The sequence below is a fragment of the Sorex araneus genome, chromosome 5, assembly GCF_027595985.1.
Source record: "Sorex araneus isolate mSorAra2 chromosome 5, mSorAra2.pri, whole genome shotgun sequence".
In the NCBI taxonomy this organism is placed as follows: domain Eukaryota; kingdom Metazoa; phylum Chordata; class Mammalia; order Eulipotyphla; family Soricidae; genus Sorex; species Sorex araneus.
In genome coordinates, this window is record NC_073306.1 from 27,354,534 (window position 1) to 27,379,215 (window position 24,682).

The following is a 24,682-nucleotide window of genomic DNA, read 5'->3' on the forward strand; positions in this document are numbered from 1 at the left end:
CAGAGAAAGCTTGGGAGCGCCTGCTGGTGCTCAGGGCTTATTCCTGGCTTGAACTCAAAAATCACGCCTGGTGATGCAAGAGGGACTGTATGGGGTGCCGGGGACAGAACCGGGGTTGGCCATAGATAAGGCAGGCGCTCTACATGCTGTCCTATCTCTCTGGTCCCAAACTTGACCCTTTGTCTCTTGGGGCTGCCTAGAGGGAAACAACCAAGCCCGTTTCCACCTGGCTTTGCCTGCAATAGGCGGGAATCATCCCACACAGGCGCAGAGTCCTGTCCCTGTCCCTAAAGGATTGGTCCACAAGGATCTGGAGAAGCTGCCTTGAACCTGGGGGAGGAGGGTGTTGCTTTTGACCCCCACCCCTGACCCCCTGCAGGAAATCCACCCCCAGAGGGAATATCAGCCCTTACAGCCCCGGACCCTGCACTCCGGAGCCAGAGCGACAGACCCAGCTGTGTTCGTCGCCCAGTGCCACGTCCACACCAGGCCCAGCATTCCATCTGCTGCCAAATTCCAGGGCTGGAAATAATGAGGCAAATTGTCCCTCGCCGCTGATTGACTTTCAAGTTGCTCTGCTAAACTGGGTGCAGTTGAAGTTTTAGCAAGTCTCCCGGGGACCCCAGGCAGCTTCGGTTTCAGCCTTGTAAAGAACTGTTAAGATCCAATCCAAGTAAATAAAATCAGATCCAGGAAAGCGATGTGTTTGTGACTGCAGACCAAACACTCAGGATATTCATGCCGGAGCCCAGCACCCGCTCTTCGCGGGGACGCCTGACTCTGGACTGGCAGGGACCCATGAGTTCGCCAGCCTCTGCACTCCCAGGCCCCGGTGCTGCTGGGTGCCTCCTGCCTCTGTGTGACTGGAGAGGAAAGGCACAGACCAGGCTGACCGTGACGGCGTGGCATTGAGGGGAGGCCAGGCTTCAATGAGGCAAGCCATAATCCCCATACCTGCAGGACGTCTGCTGGGCCTCACCCTGCGGCAGCACAGGGACCAGGGAGGCGCCGGCCTGGAAACGCCTGGGTGACACATACCGTCGGCAACTCCCCGGGCGAGAGGCGGCAGCCACAGACTGCCAGGGTGGATGTGTGGCAGCCAAGAGCATCAGCACAGCAGGGTCAGGCTGGGGAATCTCAAACTCGCTGTGCTGGAGAGCCCAGAGGGGCTCTTGGAAACCCCGATCCCCACCTTTACAGCTGCTCTGGACTAGCCAGTGGGGGCCAGGGATGGAAGGAGACGAGGGAGATGTGCTCCCCCCTCTCTGTCGAGCACCAGCCCCCTGCTTCATCAGCCACCCCTGGTGAGGGAAACACACATCCCCGTCCTTGGCCCTAACAACAGCCTGTGTTTGAAGCTGCCGCTGGAATGTTTGCTCAAACCCTGGAAGAAAAACCAGAGGTGTTTGAGAGACACATCCTGGGCCAGACACCTCTACCCGCCCCCGTCCTGTGAGGTCAGCGGGATGGGCAGCCAAGCCCTGGGTCTTTGCAGAGCCGCTCGCTCCGGGAGGCAGGTGGGGGAGCGAGACCCCCGCCATCCCGTTTCCTCTCATGGACCCCCGACATTTCCTGGCGCTGTGCCCATCAGCGACAGTTTGGCCTCTGCTGCCGTTGGCCAGCCTCACCCCGTCCAAGCCTCAGGGTCAGCTAGGGGCCTCCCTCAGTCTGTGGGTGCCAGCCTTGCTGCAGGCGGGCAGGCCCTGGGCAGAGCGAGCCTCCTTCCGCACTGGGCGCCCGCCGGCGCGGCTGCCCCCCACGCTCGGTGCTGAAAGGCCCCGTTGTCGCTCCCAGCGCTCAGCCCTGTTCTCTTACCTCATAAACGGCTAATTTGTTACATATTTTCTGACGCTGTAAATGGGAGAACAAAGACCTTTTCTCTCTCATATTTTTGTTCAATTATGTTTGTGGGGGAACCTGATCCCCTTCAAAGGGGGGCCGGGGAGGTGGAGGAAGCCTCCCATGCTTGATGACCTCCCGGGCAGGCTGCTGGGGCCCGGGTGCCACCGGGAGGGAGGACAGTGAGGCCCCTGCGGGTCTGGTGCAGGACGGCTCTGGGCTCCTCACACACGCAGCCCCCGGACTGCCGCAGGACACCCAAGCCCACCGATGTTGCCACATCGGTGTCCTGCAAGGCTGTGGCACAGGCAGGATAGGAGCCTCCTTGCACCCCACAGCAGCCCCAGCGCCAGGTGGGCAGCCTGGGCAGCACTCAGAGTGACCAGGACCCTGGGAGGCAGGGTTGCCCCTCCTGTCCAGCACTCTGCCCTGCTGCTGGGCTGTTGCCCGGGCCTGACCCCGCTGTAGCTCCTTCCAGCTCCTGGAAAAGCACACCTACCACTTTGGAGCGCTGGCTCCAGATGGGGTCCCTGAGGGCTGGAGCCAGCCCCTTCAGCCTGCCTTCCTGGAGGAGGAGAGGCTGGGGAGCAGGTCCTGGGCTAGGGACAGGGATGTGAAGATGAGGGAAGCAGTTATGACCCCACCATGCAGTGTCCACTGCTGGGCATGTGGCTGAGGGGTCAGGTTCCCTGCATGTATCCACCGAGGCCGTATGACCTTAAACCACTTGCTTGATCGCTCTGTGGCTCATCTGAAAAATGGGGTGAAAATAGGATCTACTTCACAGCGTCGTCGGGGGCTTGAGTATGATATTTGTAAAGGACTTAGAGCCGTATCTGGCATAGAAAAGCTATCAATCTGCTTGCATCTGTTATTGGGCTAACCAGATATGAAAGGAAAGATCACACACAAAGACATAAAGTCCCACAGTAAAGACTATTATAAGCACCGAAGAAAGAGTCCAGGCTATGGGGGGAGCTTTGAAAATGGGGGCTCCTGTGCTGATCTGGAGGCTCCAGAAGGTCAATTTAGAAGGTGATTTTGAAGCAGTTGAATGTGAATAGGAATGAATGAGGGGAAGGTAGGGGTACAGGACATGCTGTATCCAGCAGAAGGACCAGTCCATGCAAAGGCCCTGAGGTGGGAGGGAACTATGGCATTATAAACACCTGTAAAGGCAGATGGTTAGGAATACAAAATAAGGATGATGTTAGGAATACAAAACAAAACTGGCTGGTCTGGGAAGGTGGGTAAGGCCCCCAGGCATGCCAGAGGGGTTTCCTCTGTAGAGTGGAGCTATGAGGATTTAAACTGTGGGCCCTGAAAACACACAGGCACACATGTCAAACCTGTTTATGTTCAACCAGCATCTATGATGTCTGCATCAGGTCAGGGATGCTCAGGGTGTAAGATTCCAGCTAAGCCCCAGGGCCCCCTGGGCAGTGCTCTCCAAGACCAAGTAGAAATGAAAGAAAACAGAGAGGGTGAAAAAGAGTGAGGTTAAAGGCATGAACATGGCCCAGGTATGTTGAGATGAGTAAATCTGGACCATGGGAAATGATCCATAGGTCCTGGTGTCTGGAAGAGGGAAACTGGGTCACCTTGAGCTTGGTATTCTCAGGACTCGCAATGGGCTGTTTGTCCCCTGTGTGAATGTATGTCTGTGCTTAGGCCTCTACTGTCCAAGCTCTTGTCCTGAATTCATGTTCCTTTTTCCCTTTCAATCCTTTCTCATGTTCTTTCTTACTTTCTATTACTGTCATCCCTTTTTGTTTATCCTCATCTTCTCTCTATCATACACCACCACTACCAACACACACACACACACACACACACACACACACACACACACACACACACACTACATGTACACATGCACACACATTGTTCCTCCACCCTGGTCACTTAGAACCGACAGCCCAGGACAGACACTGTGGCCTGAGGCTGCCCATCCCAGTAGCAGAAGCTCATAGATGGGAGCAGCTAGACGCAGTGAGGGGCAGGCGTGCACAGAGCCGCCAAGCCCTGTGGACAGCAGGTGCAGCAGGACCTTTGGCCTCTCGAGAAGGCTGCAGCCATGGAGGATCCTGGAAGCAGATGGACCCTTGCGCTAACCTTTTGGACTTCCTTCTCTACTCCATAAACTCCATTCAGACTGGCCTGCCGAGCCAGACCTGCATGCAAAAAGGCCCTGGATAGCGCAAGGTGGTCCCGCCTGCAGTGACAATGGGTCTTTGCTCATCCAGAATGCGCGTGACATCTCAGGCTTCTTTCCCCAAGACCAGAGACTCAGGCTTCTCTTTCACATTCTCTGTCTCCAGATGTACAAACGTTTTCTCTTTTTTTGTGGTGGGGGACGGAAGCGTGAGGGGGAATTGGAGACCCAAGCTGCTGGGTCAAGCTCCCAGACGCCTTGTGCTCCCTGGGTCTGCTTCCCCCAGTCTGCTGTGTGGCCTCAGGCAACTGCCTCCCCTCTCTGGGCCTCTGTGACCTCTCTCCACTAGGAGTCCCATGCAAGACCTATGATCACTTCATTGGCTGTTGGCCACTTGGCACAGAGCCCAGAGACCACAATTCCCCCTCCTCTCCCAGTGCGTGTCTCCTGCAATCGTAAACAAGCAAGGAGCTAGAGGAGTATTGTCTTCAGTAAGATCAAGTGCTGGGTGCTGTCTCCTTCCAGGGTCCTAGCAAGAGTGTCCCTGCCCTCAGCTGCCAGGGCCCCAGCCCAGGCCAGTCCACACAGTCCTCTGTCCTTCCGGCTGCTCTGGGCCCACCCCTCTATATCTAGCTGTACCCACAGCAACCTCAAGATTTCGTGAAGGGGGCGGGGAGTTCAGCCCTGAAATTCGTAGGCTGGGGGAGGGGGTGGCAACAGAGAAGGGAGAGGCCCTGTGGCCCTGACTTGGAGGCTTCAGGAACATTCCAGCCAACCAGGATTCGGGCCTTCACTTCTCCAAGGCACCCACAGAGTCGCCAGACCCAGAGGGGACCCACTCACTCTCTGTGGGGAGGGAGCCAACTCCACCTGCAGCCTGTCCCCTTTGACACTTGCTCCACGCAGCAACCACATGGCGGTGGCCATGTCTAAAGTCAGACTCTTGTCCCTGTGGCACACTTCAGGGGCCCCGGGAGTCAGCCTCATGGTCCAGTCTGGCCAGATGCACTCATCCCAGCAAGGCTGCTCTAACTCCGGCCAGTGTCAGTTCCCACGGGCAGCGCTGCAGATTCAACTCTGGACCAAGTACTCTGCCTGTCCCTGGTTGCCCCATCCCCCTCTCAGTGCCCCACTCTCTCGAGTGAAGTCAGACTCTGTGCGTGTCTTCTTGAGGATGTTCTCCCTGGTGGGTTCCCTCCACCCTGACCCTGACCAGTAGGAGAAATGGAGCTGATCTGGCTCCACAGGCCTGTCCGCAACAGGGGGCCACTGAGGGACTAAACACTGGGAATGAGGATCCATATGTCTGGCTCCTGTGCCCCGCCCCAGCCACCCCACTGTTGAGTAGGAACAAGAAGTTATTTGTCATTCCCTAAAGAGGGGCCAGAGAGATAGTACAGGGTTTAAGGTGCAGGGTTGCCTGACTTCATCCAGCTGGAGAGGCTTGGGGGGGCCTGCTCGGCTCCACATGCCCCCCCGAAGCTTCTCCAGCTGGATGCTCCCAAGAATAGCCAGGGCAGCCCTGATCCCTGGCACTGCTGCAGAGAGAAAGAGAGATCGAGTAGCACCTAGTCCTCAGGCCTCAAATTGAAGTGGCTGGCCTGGCTGGCAGAGAATTGCCAGGAGAAGCCCCCAGGTCCCTTCTACTCCGCTTGGAAGGGAAAATTAAAACCCCTGTGGAAGAGCAATGATGCTTTACACAAGGATATTCTCCCCACTTGGCAGGTGTGAAAACTGAGGCCCAGAGAGGGGGAAGATCTGTTCCACCTTCTCAGGAGGCAGAATGAGACCGGGACACAGCCTGTGTACATCAGCATCCTCACTAGAAGCCTGACCTTTGGTGCCGCTCTGCACGCTGTGTCTGTAGCCCTCAGCAGCCTGGGACTGAGAGATTTCCCTCATCAGCGCTGAGTGCTCACAGAGCCAGCCCGATCACCCACCCCAGGTCTCCAAGAGGTCCCTTGGCCCTGGCCAGTGCTCAGGACCAAGGCAGAGCAGAAGTCCCCACACTGCTGGAGGGCCTGTGAGAACCCCACCTCCTTCCAACAACCAGCCCCCTCCCCGCCAACAGATAATTGCTCTGTGGTCAAAGCAGGAGTTAGACAGGTCCTCTGGGAATTTCATACAGATTTTGCAAATGAAAATGGAGATTTGCCTTTTGAAGAAATCTGGACAGCTGTGCCAGAAGACAGCTTTGTGACAGAAGGAAACATTAAAAGGACTCAGTCCATGCTTCAGACCCGCAATGCAGTCACCTCACAGTCTCTGATGCCAGCCCTATGGTCTGATGTATGTGCTATCCCTCCATGGGTCTCCACACGCTCATCTATGGGTTCCCAAGCCTTTCGGGGGGACTCATCCCCTCCTGAAGATCATGCTGAGAGGGCACACGCATGCGTGTAGGTGGAGCACAGAGCAGAGCCCAGGGCCTGACGCTGAAGGCCTTTGACCATATGGGCCCTCCCAGTCCTCACTCCCAACTCTTCTCTATGCACCCCTGACTGGAGAGACAGCTCGACCAGCCGAACTCATGCAAAGTTTTCACACGGTCTGGGTTCAATCCCTGGCCTCACATTGCCTCTTGAGCACCATCATGAAGGACCCCTAGGCACAGAGCTGGGTGTACTCCCTCAGTACCACCAGGAGTGGTCCCAAATCCGAAAGCAATCCATAGTAACCACATCCCCCACTTCCTTGCCCTCCGCCTCTAATACGCTTCCCCTCCTGGCGGTTCCTTCACTGACTATTTCTCCATGCGGCCGTATTTTTTCCTTTTGTGTTGGATACCTTGATGTTATGTTTCTCTTTCCAGCTTCACTTCCTTGCCTTTCCTAAAAGCTTTGTAACAAACAAGGGGGCCCTCCTTCGTTCTCTGCAATGTTCTGCTCCACGGTGCTCATTTTGCACCACACGGGGAGGGTTTCCATTTCAGAGGTTTTTTTGGAGAGCAAAAGAAGATTCAAGCAGAGCACAGAACCTTGGGAGTAGGGAGGATTTGTTCCACTAAGACTGGGCAGAGCAAAGGCACCAGATCACGGCCCTGACTATGGAGAAGGGGGCCCTCATTTCTCTGAGCCTCAGTTTTCCTCTCAGGAAGGTGAACTGATCATGCTTGCTAGGGTTGCTACAAATGAAGGATAAATGAACCTTGTCTCCAAAATTCCAGGAAACAGAGACTATTTTATCATGAATGAAGAGGAGTCTCTGCTCCCAGAATACCCTTCGGCCATCTCTTGGGGTTACTATACACAATGATCAGCTAAGCTCAGTGGAAATGATAAGAATCCCATTATGCAGAGAGGCCCAGGAATGGCCCAGACCCCTCAGAAATGAAGATCTGACTGACCCCTCACTATCCGGGATGTGTCTTATGCAGGATCTCATCCTGGCCTTCCCTATCTCATTCCCCCAGATCAGGGCATCTCACCCAGCCAGTGCATTCACTCCCTTCTGGGCTGTGAGTTAGAGGCACGAGAGGCCCAGAGCAGTGGGTCTGAGAGAAGCACGGCTGTGTCTTTAGTGGCTGTTCGGGGAAGTCCCTTCCCCACAAGTCCCACATCCCTCACACCCACCCGCACATGTAGAGAAGTGTGGTGGGAGCAGGATGTGAGCCTGTTCTGCCTTGATGAGTCCCCAGCACCCAGAGAGTGTGTGACATGTGGGGGTCAGCATACACTGCCCAGTGGGACGTGGCCTTGGTTGTGATTTCCTGGGCCTGTGCCGGGATCCCAGCATCCGTGACAAGGAGTATGCGGCCTCTCCTCCACTGAGCCTGTGGGCCATGACTGAATGCAAAGCCCCCTTGTTCCTGGTCCCCTCCTGCCCGGACTGTTTACTACACTAATCTGGAACAATAAACTAGTCCCCACCCTCCTGGCGCCTGCCCGCTCCATCCTGGGCGCGTGTCTGGAGATGTGTTTAAACTCCAGGCCTGCATTTCGCAGATGCCGCGGGCCACCTCCTGGCCAGTGAGCCCTGGTGAGGGGGCCGCTGGGGTTCTCCAGGCTTTTGGTGGCCGAGGCTCCATCCCAGCCATTCGGGAGTGAGGCAGCTATCGCTGTGCCCTGTGTTTATTATTCTATGTCAAAGCCTTATCATAAACATTATCTCAGAGTGAGCCACCGAGGCTACAGGCAGGGATGGTTTGTTATTCCAGAGTGGCCGGGAGCACAGGCCTGGGGGCCCCGTGAGCAGCACCAGGCTTGGGAACTCAGAATGAATGGGAAGGTGGCAGCAGTCAGGCTGCACTGCTCTCTGCCCTGCACGGGCCTAGCGGCCCAACTTAGCAACCTCCATTGGAATGGCCTGTTGGCATTTCTGCCTCTAAATGAGCTCCATATGGGAGAGAACCAAGCTCAGGCAATCACCAACCCCCAATCCTTGTAGAGACGCAACAGACAGTAAATGTGCACTGAATGGACAAGTAAATTTGTGAGGAAGAGAGGGAGTGCTTATAAGAGTGATTCTGTGAGGGAGTGTGTGTGTGTGTGTGTGTGTGTGTGTGTGTGTGCGCGCGCTCTTATGTCAGTGAAGGAATATGTGCATGAGTGCTTCTGTGAGGGAGTGCATGCATACATGTATAAGTGTGCGCATGAGTGTTAGGGAGTGCATGCAGGAATACCTGTGTGAGTGAGGGAGTGTGTGCATGAGTCTGGATGTGAGTGAGGGTGTGTGTTCATGGGTGCATGTGTGAGTGAGGGAGTGTGTGCATGAGTCTGGATGTGAGTGAGGGTGTGTGTTCATGGGTGCATGTGTGAGTGAGGGAGTGTGTGCATGAGTGCATGTTTGAGGGCGTACATGAGTGTGTGTGTGTGTATGTGTGTGTGTGTGAGGGAATCCATGTGTGAGTTACAGAGGGCCTGGTGTTTGTGGGTACTTGTGTGCATGAGTGGATGGTCCCTGGGTCTGGGTCTGAGAGTGCACATGTAGGACTACATTATTCCCGTGGCGCCCATCCTGCAGGAACCTGCTCTACAGGACAGAGCGATAAGCTTTCAGATGCAGCTCTGTCCTTTATACACCATGTGGATAAGGCTCACCCCTCCCTTTGTGACGTGGGACACCTAGCAGGGCCAGGCTCCTCAGGAGCACGTACCTGTCCCCACCCCTCAGCTATGTCACCTTTGGCAAGTCACCATTGGCTGCTGTTTTTTTGGTTAATTTTGGTTTGGGGGCACACCCAGTGGTCCTAGGGCTCACTCCTGGCTCCACACTTAGGGATGACTCCTGGTAGACTCAGGAGACCATATGTGGTGCCAGGAATGGAACCGGGTCAGCTGTATGCAAGACAAACCACGTACCTGCTTTTATTGCTTTAAAAATCTTTTTAAATGTAACCTCATAAGTAGAGTGGATTCTGAACTTCACTCCAGGACACTAGTAGGTGGGAATAAATCCATATACACATGGAGGGTTCCAGACACAGAGCAGTGCCCCATCACCCGCTGACTTAGGAGTGAGGATGGGGACTGCGGCCTGAGCAGGGCAAAGGTTGAGTTAGCACAGGAGCACAGGGGATACTGAACCCTTCCTCCGTCTGAAACAGCTTCTCATGTCTGCTCCTCGCCCCAGCAGCCCCGTGCCCGCTGTTCTCCATGTCACTGCACAAACCCCCGTTACTGGACGTGCATGCATCAGTGGGAGGCAGGTGGTAGCCAAGGGCCACACAGGTGCCTGTGGGAGTGGGGGATCAGAATGACAGGACCTGGCACATGCTTCTCTGCCACAGTGGGGCTGCCCAGCAGGTGGCCCAGCCCCTTGCCCCCTCGTTTTCTTTCTCTAGTCTTTAATCAGCCACTCTGCCTGCCTCTGGCTATTTCAAAGGCACTGAGACATTGGGCAGCGCGAGGGGGGCAATGTCTGGGGACCCTGTGGGGAGGACGGAAATGAGGGGAAGAGCCTGCTCTGACCTGTCGCCCCCTTGCAGCCTTGGGCTAGTCCCCCGTCTGCTGAGGCCGACTCCTCCACTAGCTAATGGCAAGAGCAGAGAGCATGCGATTCTCCAACAGGGTTTGGGGCCATCTGTGGAGACATGTAGGAACATTAGGAACCCCTGCAGGCTTCCAGCCTGCCCCCCTCACCTCGGGGGACTTTCCAAATTTATCAACTCCACATTTGGAGTTCCAAGTAAAGATTCCTTTGGAAAGAAGTAACAACCAAAGAGCATTCCATTGCTAAATTTGGTTCACGGAGGCATGAGACCCGATGACCTCCACGGCCTGCTGGCGCCCATCGGGAATGCTCAGGTTGACTTTCCTCCATGTTTTCCTTACCACGCATCTCTCCAGCACTGACTACATGCCAGGACTGTTCTGAGCCCCTGCAGAAGGTACCGGACTTAAGTCACTAGAATGGAGGGCTTTGGCCCCCAGTGCACAGACCAATGCCATCCGCTGGCCAGAATAGGCCACAGACCAGAGCAGACCACAGGCCAGTGTAGACCACAGGCCAGAGAAAACCACAGGCCAGTGTAGACCACAGGTCACAGGTCAGTGCAGACCACAGGTCAGTGCAGACCACAGGCCTGTATAGACCACAGGCCAGTGTAGACCACGATCACAGACCAGTATAGATCACAGGCCAGGGCAGACCACAGGGCAGTGTAGACCACGATCACAGACCAGTGTAGATCACAGGCCAGGGCAGACCATTGGTCAGTGTAGACCACAGGTCAGTGTAGACCACAGGTCAGTGTAGACCACAAGCCAGAGTGACCACAGGGCACAGAGCAGACCACAGGCCAGAGTAGACCACAGACCAGTATAGATCACAGGTCTGTGCCAGTTTGCAGACATTAGAAGCCTGAAGAACACCGTGCTACAACACTCACACCTCCTGGGAGCTAGACTGTGGAGTCCATGTGTTAAGAACAGACCAGGAAACCATTTCTCCTCTAGTCAAGCCCCCCTGGCACTGGCTCCATGACCTCAACAGGCCAGGTGGTGGCAACCCAGGGTAGGCATGTGTAGTTGCAGACTGTGACCCCAAGGACACGGCCACCTGCATCCTTGGTCTGTGTTGGGTAGGGACACTCCCTTCTCTATGGCCATCTCAGCAGCACCAGGACCCTCCTGCTGCTCTGGGCAGTCCTTGACTGATGACAGATCAGGATGGTGACTGGAATGGGAGGTGGTGGAGTCTGATCACATCTTCGTTTATCTCATTAGGAGGGAGCAGTCTAAGCTGCTGCACTCCAGCTGTCCTGGCCCACCAGCCCGTGGGGGTCAGAGAAGCTTCCTAAAGTAGCATTCAATGGAATCTCCAGGAGGGATCTGTGAATGGAGCTGGGGAACAGTGTGTGCCCAGGGAATACCATGTGCGGGGCATGGAGATGGAGATCACAGAGGGACTCAGCTTTGGGGGGGAGCAGGGCCAGAAGCCAGGGGGCTAAGCCTTTGGAAACAGGACAAGAGGTACCCTCCAGGTTCTGAACAACCAGAGGGATAAGGGCTAGAGGGATAGTACAGAGGGCAGGGTGTTTGCCTTACACATGGATGACCCAGGGTTGATCTGACACCACATGTGGTCCCCCGAGCACTGCCAGAAGTGATCCTTGACCACAGAGTCAGGAGTAAACCCATGAGTACTGCCACGTGTGTTCCCCTAAAAAACAAACAAACAAATGAAAAAACAGAGAAGGAGTGGCCTTCCCTATGTTCTCTTTAAAGATGCCAGGAGAGGACCACAGGAGGGAGAGAGGTCGGGTGGCCTGTGGGGGTGATAGGTTCTCACTATGGACCCAGCAAGCCTTGCTCAGGCCTGAGACACAGGGTCTGTCCAACAAGACACTGATTCCTCAGGGGAAACGAGGTCTGAGAACCGGCAGAAGTCAGCAGAACGGGGGGCCTGCCCCGCTTCAGGACAGGGGCTGCCTTAAGTATCTCCCACATCTGTGCTCAGACCAGCATCACAGTCATGATTCTCTTTTTCCTTGTCTAGGTAACAAAGCCAGTTATGTGAAATTGTGCGAATCACTTCCCCTCATGGGCCTCAGTCTCCCCTATAAACAGAGCATCCTAGGAGACTTCCCTGGGGCCATTCCCTCAGAGCCGCAGCCCCCAGTAGTGGATGCACACGCAGTCTAGTAGCAGACTATACGCAGTGCCCGAGAGCCAGGCTCTTCCTCCGAGATGGACTGTGATGGAGGACTGCAGCTCCCTGGCCTCTGTCTGGCGGGAGGACAGCTTCCAGAAATGGCCTTTAGGTTGGCCCTCACATCTAAGGGTTGTTTGCTTCGTCACTTGATTTTGTTCGGGAGGGCGCTTAATTATCTAACAAGTCTGTGTTCTCGCCAGAACATTTTTCTAAAGCACAGGAAAGAAAAGGTGTTAAGAGAGGAACTGGCCTGATTTCACAGCCTGGACATGGCTGTGGTTATCTTCTCGCCACATCATGCCTCTAACATTGGGCTGTTGACCTGTGGGGCAAAGGACTGGGATGGAGGGCGGGTTGCTGTAAGGGTTCGAGGGCCTTAGTGAAGAGCAAGTGTGGGGAAATAAACGACTAAGCCAGCCAGGTCCAGCCCCGCACACCTTCTCTGTGTCCCCGAATCCTGGGGAAGGAGGGCCCTGGTCCCCACACACCTCCTCTGTTGCAGGGAGGGTCCCAGGTTCCTCACACCTCATTTGTTCAGAGGAGGGTCCCAGCCCCCGCACACAGCACTCAGTCCTCTCTGTGTCTCCAGGTTCTGTTTGCGCTGAACCAGACGCTGCTACAGCACGAGAGCGTGCGGGCCGGGAGCCTGCAGGCGCCTTATACCACCGAGGACCTCATCAAACACTACAATTGCGGGGACCTCAACGCCGTCATCTTCAACCACGACACATCCCAGGTAAACAGCCTCTACCCACCACCAGTGGGAAAGGCAGGCCTCTAGGAACCCACCAGCCTCCTTCCCTCCACCCGGAGGGAGCAGGAGCTGCTGGTACCCCCACTTAATGGAGAAGGAAGCTGAGGCTGAGAACAGGGCAGAGACTTGCCTGAACAGTACAGGCACTTGAAAAGCTGTTATCCAGGTGGGGAACACAAGCTCTGAGCCTGTGTGGTTCTGGGGCTCAGACTCAAGTGGAGTAGCTGCCAAGAACAAGGTTTCTGAGGGGTACAGTGCTGCATCTGGGAAGAGATGCTCTCACTTCCTCAGAGCCACGGCACCCACCCTGGGGTTCTCCCTTGACCCCAGTTCTGCCAGAAAGAACAATCCATCAAGCTGGACTCCCCCAGCCTGGTGCTCTGTGGATGGTCTTTACGAGCTGAGTTCCACCAAGTCTCCATACTCATACCTCCTCCAGCTCTCCTAAGGTCCCATTGTGCAGCTCCAGCCCCCTCCCTCCTGCTCCTCTGCCCTGCTCTGGGAATCCCTCCCTGCCCCCCTGGATGTAAGCAGGGTTCTCCCAGGTACCTCCAAGCCCCCTAAACTTTCTGCATGGGTGCTTGCAGACCTAGCCAGGACAGTATCCCACAGTTAATCCCTTTTGCTCTGCATAGCATCTCTGCAGAGGCCTGTGTGACCCCAGCATCTCAGTCCCCCAATACTCACATCCTTCTGCCACCCCTTGCACATGCCAGTCATACTGCACAGTCCTGGCTCTCCTACAGGCATACCTGGCACCTTCCCCTCCTGCCCAGACACCCTGTCATGCCTTCAAGACTTAACCCAGAGGGTCTCTGCCTGATCTACTCAACCATTTACAGCAGGCCCCAAACCCCACCTTCACATGATCTGCCTTTCCTGCCATACCTGGACATCTGCACTTCTGGATAGGGGGATGGTTACTTCTCAGCTTTGCTTCACGACTAGAGATGAGCTCGTGTGTGGGCAGTGAATTGCCTTGGGGAGTTCCAGGCAGGACCCAGTGGGACCCAGGATCGGGGTGGCTCAGGCCAGCGGAATGCAGGAACCCTGCTCCAGAAGGAACTGAAGACCCCTCTGTCTTGCCTTTCCAGCTGCCCAACTTCATCAACACCACCCTCCCACCACACGAGCAGGTGACAGCCCAGGAAATCGACAGCTACTTCCGGCAGGAGCTCATCTACAAGAGGAACGAGCGCATGGGCAGAAGGGTCCTGGCACTGCTGCAGGAGAACCAGGACAAGATCTGCTTCTTCGCCTTCGGAGCAGGTGTGCACCCGAGTGGGGTGGGAATATGTGAAGAGTCTCGGGGCGCCAGAGGTCCTGAGGTCCCCTCTGCTGACCGATGCTTCTGAAAGGAAAAGCCAGGGGATAAAAGCTGGCAGGGAAATCCATCCAGTGCTCAGAGCCAGACAAAAGTGGTTATTTGGGGGTCTTCAAAGAGTGCTGGTTGTGGGAAAGTGGCCCCTGTCCAGCCAGGACAGCATCTGTGACCTTCATGCCCCAGAGACCATGATGAAAGCCCAGGATGAGGCCAGATCCCACTGTCCCGCCCAGCCTCCATCAGCTTAGCAGAGGCAGTGCAGAGCCTGGGGGTGCACAGAGGATGGGCTCAGCTGCTCCTGCACTGGTCCCACCCACTCCAGACTGCATGGCCTCAGCCTAGAATCTTCTCAAAGGCTCCTTCTCTGCTTCCTTAAATGGGCCGGGTTAGAAATAACTCTTCCATGTTGGAGAAGAGGGCAACAGTTCAGGATGACACTTTGCTCACCTGCTGTCTTAAGAGAAGAAGGGATGTCTGTAGCCAGTATCACTGTCACAATAACATGCACACAGGTGTCGGCATCCATGAACACCATGAACCTAATGCGGGTCCTGGGGGCTCATGCCAAAGGAAGTAGAGCTGCCCAGGGGCCTGGCGTGCCCACTGTCTCTGTTACTAACAGGCGTAGTTGCCAGGGCACCAGCCAACGCCATGGCCTCTTCTCGTCTCTAGCTCTCCCCCAGCACTGCAACATGCTCATCACTGTGTTACCTGCAGTCTGCACTGACCTCGCTCCACCACATACGTGCCTGAGCCAGACGCCTCAGCCTGTGCCTGTACTCACGGCCTGGCCTCTGTTCTGTCCTGTTCTTCCCCCGGCCACTACATGCTTGCTGCCTGCCCAAGCCAGGCCAGGCAGGATGAGGGCCAAGCAGTCTGACCCAGTCTGTGGATAGCTGGGTGTCATCATGACAGGGCTGCCCCAATCCCCAGTGTGAGACCTGCTTCCCCAGCCATAAAGACATTGCCTGACCTGTAATCCAGGGACAGAGGAAGGAAGCTAGCAGACAGGTGGCCTGATGACTTCTCATCAGAGCTGTGCAACAGTGAAGTGGGGAGGTGTCTCTGGGCCAGAGCATGTGCCTTGCATGTGGAGGATCTGGGTTCATCTCCCTCATAGAAAAATAAATAAATAAATAAATAAAGCAAGCTACAAAAGAGCAAGTACAAGATGAAGTCTTCTGCAGAAACTAGAGGTCGGAGGTTGTTGGTTTGAAGTGAGGAGAGCATAAGGTGTGAATGCAGGAGGCTCTGACCAGAGAACTGACATGAACAGGAAGTGATGGCTCTGACATCGGGGGCCTGCTGTGATGGATCGGGCAAGGCTGCCTCAGGTGCAGTGGTGTGAAAGGTGGTCAAGGCAGTCGGTGCTCAGCAGAGGCTGATGAGAAATGTCCTCAGAGGACGGGGAACAGAGCACAGGCCAGTATCTTCTCTGACCTGAAGGATGAAGACAACCCAAAGGTCTGAGGCCTGCAGCAGCTCAGCTTGGGAGGTGTCTGAGAGCAAGACTGAGTACCTGGATATAAATGTGGGTGCTGTCCCTAGGCCTTCCCTAGACTCTGTGCTTCCAGGCCCTGTCAGTGAGCACCCCCTGGATGTGAACCATAGCCAGGGAAGGCTCACCCTGCTGCAGAATTGCCAGTGCCTAGGAAATGATCTGCCAAAGCACTCAGAATTAACTCATTCTGTTCAGTAACGTGGTGTCTGCTGGGCCTCAGGCTCCAGAAGAAAGTGGCTGTTTGCCCGTAGCTCCAGGGAACCTGGGCGGCTCTGCCTGTGTTGACTTGTTCAGCCATCCCAGAATCATGAAGAAGGATCTAGAAGAGAATGAGTAATGTAGGACCTGGCAGGACTAGGCTGGCAACACAAACTCGGCGCCCATTTATTTCCAACTCCGAGAGCCAGTGCTCACCCATATTCCAGAACCCTGAGTCACCTCATCAGTCCAACTTCTGAGATCCCTGGCCCTGTCTCCTGTTGTTCCAAGGTATGAGGCTGATATTCCAACCCCCTGCCATAGTTCCCAACACCCTAGCGTAGGCCACTCCATTCAGCGTGGGGCTAAGATGTTCCCACACTGCAGATGCCTTCCTGTAGAACTGCCATAGCTTCTCCCCAACTGGCCTCACCCCAGCACCCACAACCTCCGGCCACCTGCCAGCCACTCTTACTCCTGTGGAAGAGTTATCATTGAGCCACATCCATGGCCCCACAGTTCTTCTTGGAGGGACGCAAGAAGGCACTTATTGTTCCATTTGGCAGATGGACAAAGAGAGATGCAGGTGGAAAATGAGAGAATCCTTGCAATTACAGCCAACACTTATTGGGCCATTCTCCCTCTTGGCCATCCTCCCTCCCTGCTGCTGCTTGGGCACTCTGTTCTATCACATCCTTTTCCCTCTTGTGCCCTATGACATTCTCTCTTCAGTGTCCCCAGATCTACAGGATTTCCCCATCATAGCCCTGAGCATTCTGAACACTTCCCCTCTGTCCCAGGATGTCCACTCTCTAAGCACTGGGGGGGCTTCTTCTATCCATGAGTGAACGAATGAAGGAATACTGATTTCCATGAGAAATGCCCATATTCCTGCTGGCCCCACACCATGCTCAGGATAAACATCCACCGTTCTGCCCCAGGCAGGAGCCCCGAGGATTTAGCAGGCCAGCAGCTGCTCTTGGGCAGGGGGTGCTGTACTGCTGGGCAAAAAATGGCCCAGGTGCTGTGCTTGGCCTAGCCCCATGTTCAGGTGAAGAAGGACCCTAAGTGCTAAGCTAGAGAACATGGTAGACAGGCTACAAGGTGATCAGGTGGAATCAGCAAGGAGAGACAGGAAGTGGGGCCGGGAAAGCTAAGACAGGAAGTGGGCCGGGAAAGCTAAGAGAAGGGAAGGGGTCCTGTAGGGATACCTTGGTCCCCATTCCCCGGCCCCTCTCCTCCTCAACTGCGAGGTAACGGGTCTGGATGGGGGAAGGACTGAGGTCCCTGCTAGCCCTCAAATGCAACGTTTTATGCATGTGTCTTCAGGAGGAAAGGCACTGAAAGGCAGCAGGGGGAGTCAGAAAAGTCTCCCTGGAGGAGGTGAAGCCTGTGGAGATTTCCTTGGTGCAGGACCAGCTGCCTTCCTATTCCTCTTCCCTCCCCCATAGTCCTTCAGTCAGAACCTGCATCCACCTCTTTCCTGCCTTCATGCTCCGGTTGAGGGCCAAAGGATTAGAAGCCCCACCCAACTCCCGGGAAAGTATGCCCATGAAACAAGGGGCCTAGTGAGTGGGCAGCAGGCTGGCCACTCTCTCCTCTCCCGAGCACATGCCCACAGCCTGCCACCCGCCCACGCCGGACGTGGTTCAGAGTTTCCGACGGTTCTTCAAAGGGCCCGGCAGCCCCACCACGCGCACATCTGGCAGCTGGCAGGCTGCTCGGGCTGCAGTCCTTGGCTGGAGTCTCTGTTCCAGTTTCAGAGTGCTGCACTAGCAGCAGAACAGTGCATCTGCTAGCACCTCTCCCCGGGAGCCCTCGTCCCCTGGCCCGGGCTGGGGGCACTCCGGAGCCCTGGGCCAGACATGCCCTCCAAGGCCCTCTGTGTTGAGGGACAAGGACAGGCCAGACACTGCTGTGGGCAGCATGGGCAAGGCAGGAGGGGAAAGTGCCCACACTCAGGTTGTGGCAGCAGACCTCTGAGCTGGAAACCCTGTGCTTCTCTTGGGCAGAAGTCACCTGGGCACAGGATAGCCAGAAACCTCATGTCCGAGAGACAGGCCTGGCGCCGCAGCCCCTGGGTGTGTGTGAGCTCATGTTGCGATTTCAGGGTCTCCAGCCCCTCCAAGGATGGGACTCCCACACTCAGGACAGCAGGGCCTCCACGCCAAGGGTTCCTGTGCTTGGTGGCCTCTGGGAACCCGGCAGGGCCACCCCCAGAGCCAGGTCCAAGTGAGGAGGAGGTTCAGGAGTGGGTGAGCCACTTCCTCGTGGCTAGGACTGTCATCCCAAAAAAAAGAAGCTTCTGAAAGCCGAAAAGAGCCATGTCTGTGGGGGACTGAAAAGTGGCCCCAGCTTCACAGAACCATTTACAGGCTGTTCTGGAGTGGGGTGGCTCCCCAGTCATTGCTGGAGTCTGCAGCAATCTTGATTTCAGGGAACAGGGAGGTATGTGTGACCGTCTTAGCGTTCTGAGGCCTAGAACATAACCTGACAGGAAGCCTCTACTCCAGACCCCCAGGGTTTTTAGGCTGGCCCAAGCCCACAGGGTCTCACTGTCCCCAGGGACCCCGAGAAGGGCCTCCTGGATTCTCCATCATGTGTCGCTTGAACAAGACTGTGGCCCACGGCGTAAAACTCACTGAGGTTGGTTCAGAGCAGGCCTCGTGGGTTCTGGGGGAGCTTTCTATGTGTAAATACACAGCTGGGGAGGTTCAGAAAGGTTCTACCGAACTGAGTAACTGTTAGGGGTCACACAAGTGCCCAAGGCCCAAAGCAGCTTGGACCCCCTGAGGGAGACTCTGCTGTGTCCGGGGAGCCCCTCCCTCCACGAAGCACCTTGAACCTGGCACACATTGGCCACAGGACTCAAGTGAATTTCTCCCTGCCGATCCCTGCCATGAGGCTCCGCGCATGGCTTCTCTGGCATCAGCAGGAGCACCCGGAGGGTGCGTGAGCAAATGGAGCGGAGTCTTGGGTTCCACTGACACGCTGAGAAAGGGGGGCAAGGGGGCATTGGCTCTCTGTGTGTCTTCCTGCTCCATCACTGCTGAGCTGGTCAGCTGATGGACATCCTAGGGCTCTGGGCATCCTGCTCCATCCTGTTCCAGCAGCCTCTGAAGAGGACAGAGTAGCAAAGGCTGCCTTGGAGGGAGCATAACCAGATTCCTCCGAGGGTGTGTAAGCCCACCACCCCAAACAGCCCCTATCCTTCTGCTCCGACACTCCTGGGAACGAGCACTCACTCCCTGGCAGAACCAGGGACCTTTAGCACAGCTGAAACTGCTCGCTTCTCCGAGTCTCATTCTGGGTAAGGACAACCCCCTTCTCCCCACCCCATCCATAGCTACCCCGCTGTCATTCATACTCTGACCAGTCAGTGCCTCTACTGATGGGACCAGACCCAACTCACTCCCTGTTCCCGGAGCCCAACCCCTCCATCTGGGGGCCCTGGGGTGCTGGAGCCAACTGTCGCCTTCTCTCCTCTTCCAACTCTCCCTACCGCCCTTCTTGGGAATCATATTCTGGGCCCCTTTCTCATAGTTGCAAATCCAGGGGTCTCCAGGGATCTCTCCTCTGGCATGGACTGGGTGCTGGGGTCTCAGTTCTGGCTGAGCAAGTGTCTCAGCTCTGCCCCAGTCTGGCCCACAGACCAGAGGAGAGGAAGCATTGTTCTGCCAGGGATGACCATACCCCTTGTTGGGGAACCAGGAGCCCCAAAGGGTACCCTTTATCTGGTCTGGCCGGCAGCCCCTCCTGTCCCACTTCCTCAGGAAAACAAATACCCCTGTGGCCCGCCATCCGGTGGCAGTGACATTAGCATTCGAAAGTTTCCTTTGCATTAATTTCAGACGGAACATAAATACGGGCCCAAGAGCCCCCTTCCCGGAGGAGAAAGCTGGAAATCCAGCGCCCTCACTGGCAAGAAAACATGTGCCGTCTGGGGGTGCCCTGTGACTCCAGAGCCTTTGTGGGGACATCTGGTTATCCCCTCCACTCAGCCCCCAACACTGTCTTGCAATTACCCGCTTAATTGGAGCATTGTTACTGGGAGCCCTCACACTCTTTCCTCTGGTCTGCGGGAAGGGCTGCATATTTCTGACAGTTTCCTGCCCCCCACAGCGAGTCGGGTTCAGCATACAAGTTCCTGCTCAGCCTTTGACCAGCTGTATGACCTGGGCCAGCTGTCCCTGAGCAGACGACTGCTCCTCTGAAAGCTGGGGATCCCACAGAAGGCAAGAAGGATCGTTTGAGATGCCTCATGCACCCAGATGGCTCACCAAGGGGGCATCGTCCAGGTGGGAGGACCCAGGGCACCAGATGGGCAGCTGAGGCACAGTGAGGGGAAGGATATGCTTTGGGGTCATGCAGCCAGTTGGCTGCTGAGCCATTTTTCTGGTCTGACCACCCCCAGGAGAGGGCTCTTCCCTCTGACCTCTGACCAGCCCTGCCTCTGTCTAGGGGGGTCTCTCAGGCAGGTACCAGACCCAACTCATCCCCTGTTACCGGAGCAGAAGCAGGAAGAAGGGAAGCCATTCCCCCTTGTGGGGCTCTGGGGCTGTGGTGAGGTGGCTGGAGTCAGCCCACGCTTTCCAGACAGACCTCCAGACCCTTGCTCCCCTCCCCTGGCCTTTGCCCAATGCAGGTTCATCTGTGTCCTGCCCACCCGGGGGCTCTGAAACCTGCGCTCCCCCACCAGCCAACAAGGGGAAAGCCTTCCTCTCTGTTCTCAGGCTAGACTCCGCTCCACTAGACTCCACTAGACTCCACTCCACCATGCCCTGGTTTATACGGGCCCCTGCCCTGTTTGTACAAGTCTCATTCTCATGTCCTGGTTTATAGCGGTCTTACATCCTGGCCCGACATTGGATTTTATGTCCTGGTTTACACTGAGTCCCATGCCCTGGTTTATGCTGGGTTCTTTCTCCTCCCTCCTTCAGCTTTCCTGTCTCTATCTATCTCTCTCTTCTGGCCTCATCTTTCTGTCTCTTTTTGTCTCGGCATCTCTCCTGTGTCTCCTCTGGCCTGTCTCAGGGCTCTCCTCCTCCTCTTTGACTCCCTGCTTCCTCTTCTCTTCCCATGACTCCAGCAGATGAAATGGAACGTTCCTTCCTGCAGAGAGCTGGCAGCGCTGGAAGGCTCAGCTGAGCGGTAGCCAGGAGACCCCAGGAACCTGGGCGAGCCATGCGGGCTCAGTGCCGTGGGCCCCTTTGGAAAAGTGCCCCGACCTTCCCTCAGTTCCAGCTGGGGTGTGGTACCTGCCTCGGGACTCTGACCCTGGAGGCCTGCCGCAGCCGTCTGCCAGGCCCCAGGAATGGTGTGTGCCGGGCCCTGACTTAGGAGAGGCTCCAGAAGCCAAGCTCCTGGATTGGTGGAATCTGAGGGGGCCTCACTCAGGGGCCCGGCATGGGCTGTGCGGAGAAGCGGAGGACCGGAGAGCTCAGGTCTCCTGGGGATACGATGAGATCATGGAACGGAGATGGTGCCATGGGTGTTGTCACTCATTCATTCAACAAACATTCCTAGAGCCACTGTCTGCCTGACTCGGGCGTGGCCCTGAAGACAGGGATGAATCAGGCACAGGCCCTGCCCTCAGAAAGCTCCGGGCCTCCCCCCACATGGCTGTGGGCCCACATGTGACAGAGTGGGCTTGGGGTAGCGGAGGCCATTCCTGAGCTTTCCACAGTGACTCAGTCAGACACTGAGGACCTCTGAGCAGATCCCCACTGGCCCCCTTCTGTAGCTGTCCAGCAGGCAGCTGAGCGGACACATCTGGGGACCAGGAGACCCAGTGACTGGTGGGGAGAAAAGGTGAAGGGAGAAGAGGACCCCCTGATATGACAGGAGAGCACTGTTGCATCACATCAGAGGAGAGGACTTGATGAGAAGTCTTGGAGGGGACTGGTAGGGTGTTCAGCCTATATGAAGGGGCTGGGTGAAGGTACTGCTCGTGTGCCGTCAACTCTGCATGGACGCCAAGACCATGGGGTGGGTCACTGTCCTCCAGCTGAGTGGACTGAGCAGGGAAGGGGGCTGTGGACAAGCAGTTGAGGGAGGGTCCCGGCTCCAGGACAGGCAGCAGGCAGGGAAGGAGAGTGGGAAACAGACAGGCATAAGCAGGACACACCGAACAGTGCCCTGAGCTCTGAGGAGACAGTGCTGCAGTGGGGTCCCATGTGGCCAGACCACCCGAGCCGGTGGGGTGTGCTGGGCTCAAGAGGGAGCACTTGCACCAGGTCCTGGAGCCTGGATGCATGGAACTGCATCCCTGAGGCTGAGCAAAGCGGGGAACAAGGTTTCTCCTCCTGGATGGAAGCGGGTACAGGTGTGTGAGGGTAGAAATCTGGAAGAATCATCGCTTCTTGCCTCCAACATCCTAAAGCCCCTAGAGCTTACTGGGTGGGGTCTTCAGATGCAGCTCTAAGAAGGCCAGAGACCCACCCAGGGGGCCTCACTTTCCAAGCCCCACAGCAGACCCCACACCTCAGTGCAGATGCTGCTACTCCTAAGCAGCTTTTGGGGGTAGAGGAGACCTCTGGAGTATCTCTGAGAAGACCCCCACTGCCCCCTTCTGTAGCTGTCCAGCAGGCAGAGAAGGAAGTGCCTTTGCCTCTCAGGCGTGTATTTCAAAGGCTGATGGCAGGGACTTTGCCTCTGTGCACTGGAGGCCCCACTCCCACTCTCCCTGCCAGCCAACTGCCTCCCAGCTCTTTCCCTTCTGGCTCTCTCCCAGCCCGCTTCCTCCCAACTCTTTCCCTTCCAGTTCCAGCTCACTTCCTTCCATCCCTTCCCCTTCCACCCCTCTCCCTTCCAGCCCACTCTCTTCCAGCATCCCCCTGCCGGGACCTGACTTATCATCCAGTAGTGTACTCTGGGCTTTGCCCCAATACACTTGCTCCTCCTACCTCATTATACATTAGAACCCCAACCAAGGAGTCAGCCAAAGGGTGTGTGCCCATTTGATGCATAGGAAAACTGAGGCCAGAAGAGGAAAGCCACTCGCTCAGGATCACATCCTGGAGACGTGTAGCCTAGGCATGTTCCTGTCTTCACGGGCACTGGGACAGGCCCTGGCAGGTGTTCACACCTCTGTTGTCCGTGTCTCTTCTGCCAGTGGCCCCAGACCAGCGGTTCTTACCTCCTTAGTCTCTGCATGCCCTTCCCTACCAGAAATACTCCTTTCCAGTGCTACCACATCGCTCTCACTCTTCCCATCCTTCAGTTAGCAATGCCTCCATCTTCCTGGGTCCAAGGTTGGATCCAGTGCTTCCAGGGGGGCCTTGAAACCTCAGGTGCTTCCCTGAACTTAGTGCTCAGAGTTAAAGAACTGAGAGGCTGGAACAGAAGGTGTCACTCCTGCTGCCCTGCCACTGGGTGGACACTTGGACCGTGTTTGCCAGCTGAACACGGAGAGGTGGAGAGGACTGAGCACCTCCCCACACAGCCGGAGAGATAGAGGGTGGGGGTGCAGCCCCTGCCCTGCCCGGCGCCCAGACCCAGGGGCTGCCCTGCATGGTGGGTTGGCCAGGTCCTGAATGAACAACCTGCCTCACTTCTACAGCTTGGAGATAGAAGACGGGGCTCAAGGGACCGTGGCAGGTGGGCAGAGAGAGGCTGGGGAGCCATGGAGCCAGTCCCGGGGTGCCAGGTTATGCAGGGACTCGGCAGGCCCCATGCCCCGGTTTGTGCAAGTCTCATTCTCATGTCCTGGTTTATACCAGTCCCTATATCCTGGTCTACACTGGGTCTTATGTCCTGGTTTACACTACCTGGATCCCATGCCCTGATTTACACAGGTCTCATGTCCTGGTTTTCACAGGTCCTGTGCCTTGTTTATACAAGTCCCAAGCCCTGGTTTCTACGGGTTCTATGCCTTAGTTTATATGGGTCCTGTGGCCTGGTTTATCTGGGTCTCGTGTCCTGCGCCATCAGCTCTGTTGAGCACCCTCTCTCTAGCCTGGCCGCCACACTCCCAGGAGCTTCTGCTCTCCAGCAGCTTGTCCACGGCTTCAGATCTCCCCAGGGCTGTCAGCACGCTGACCTTCCCGCTTCCCACCTGTCACCGCCCGTCACGGGCAATTAGAGTCACAGAGCAGATTCTCCTGCTTCTGGGCTGACAGGACAGCAGGAGGGGAGCACACAACCCTGAGTGTGGGGCCAGGCAACCACATGGCCAGGGGGTTCCCAGGGCTCTGGGCAAGTACCTTCCCACCCCCCTGGGAGTGGCATGGTCAGCTCCTGGCTCCCAGCTCTACTGACCACCCCCACCACCACCACCTGACATCCTGTAAGACAGAGCTGGAAGCGGGTGGGACCACACTCAGACCTGAACCCCACATCTGCCGGGCAGGATGTCTGCTCTTGCCCGGAACTGTGACCACATTGCACAACCCCATGTCCTTTGTGTCTGCCCCGAGCAAGGGCAGTGCCATGTTTGGGGGACCCATAACCCGTAAGTGGGGCCACCTTCACACAGGCACCTCAAAGCTGTGCCTCTCTTGCACCTCGGTCTGCTGGGCCCTGTGACCACGTGGCTTCCTCTCTCTCCTTCCCCCCAACTTTACTCCTCCCTGAGTCCTCCAGGGCCGTCCTGGGCCGGTGTCTGTCCCTCAGTGTTAGGAGATGGTAAACAAACAAATATTCAAAAATTCACGGTCCTAGTGTGGAGATGTGGACACAGGAGCCCAGTCCATGCTGAGGGACAGAGCTCTGAGCTGCTGGTGCAACTTGCAGAGATGAGCCATAGACCTGGTGGGTGTTGGTGGGCCTCCTGGAGGAGGTTTCAGGGAGCTGGACCTTGGGCACCTGTGGAGGTGG

The 24,682-nt window shown here is 56.3% G+C and overlaps 1 protein-coding gene across 1 annotated transcript in view; it reads left to right on the forward strand.

The window, feature by feature from the left end:
* Positions 1-24,682, forward strand: part of TRABD2B (TraB domain containing 2B) — a 183,820-nt gene that overhangs the window by 145,750 nt on the left and 13,388 nt on the right. Inside the window, exons 3-4 of the mRNA XM_004620513.2 lie at positions 12,678-12,824; positions 13,937-14,111. Coding sequence (XP_004620570.2) covers positions 12,678-12,824; positions 13,937-14,111 — 322 coding nt within the window. The remainder of the gene's footprint in view (positions 1-12,677; positions 12,825-13,936; positions 14,112-24,682) is intronic.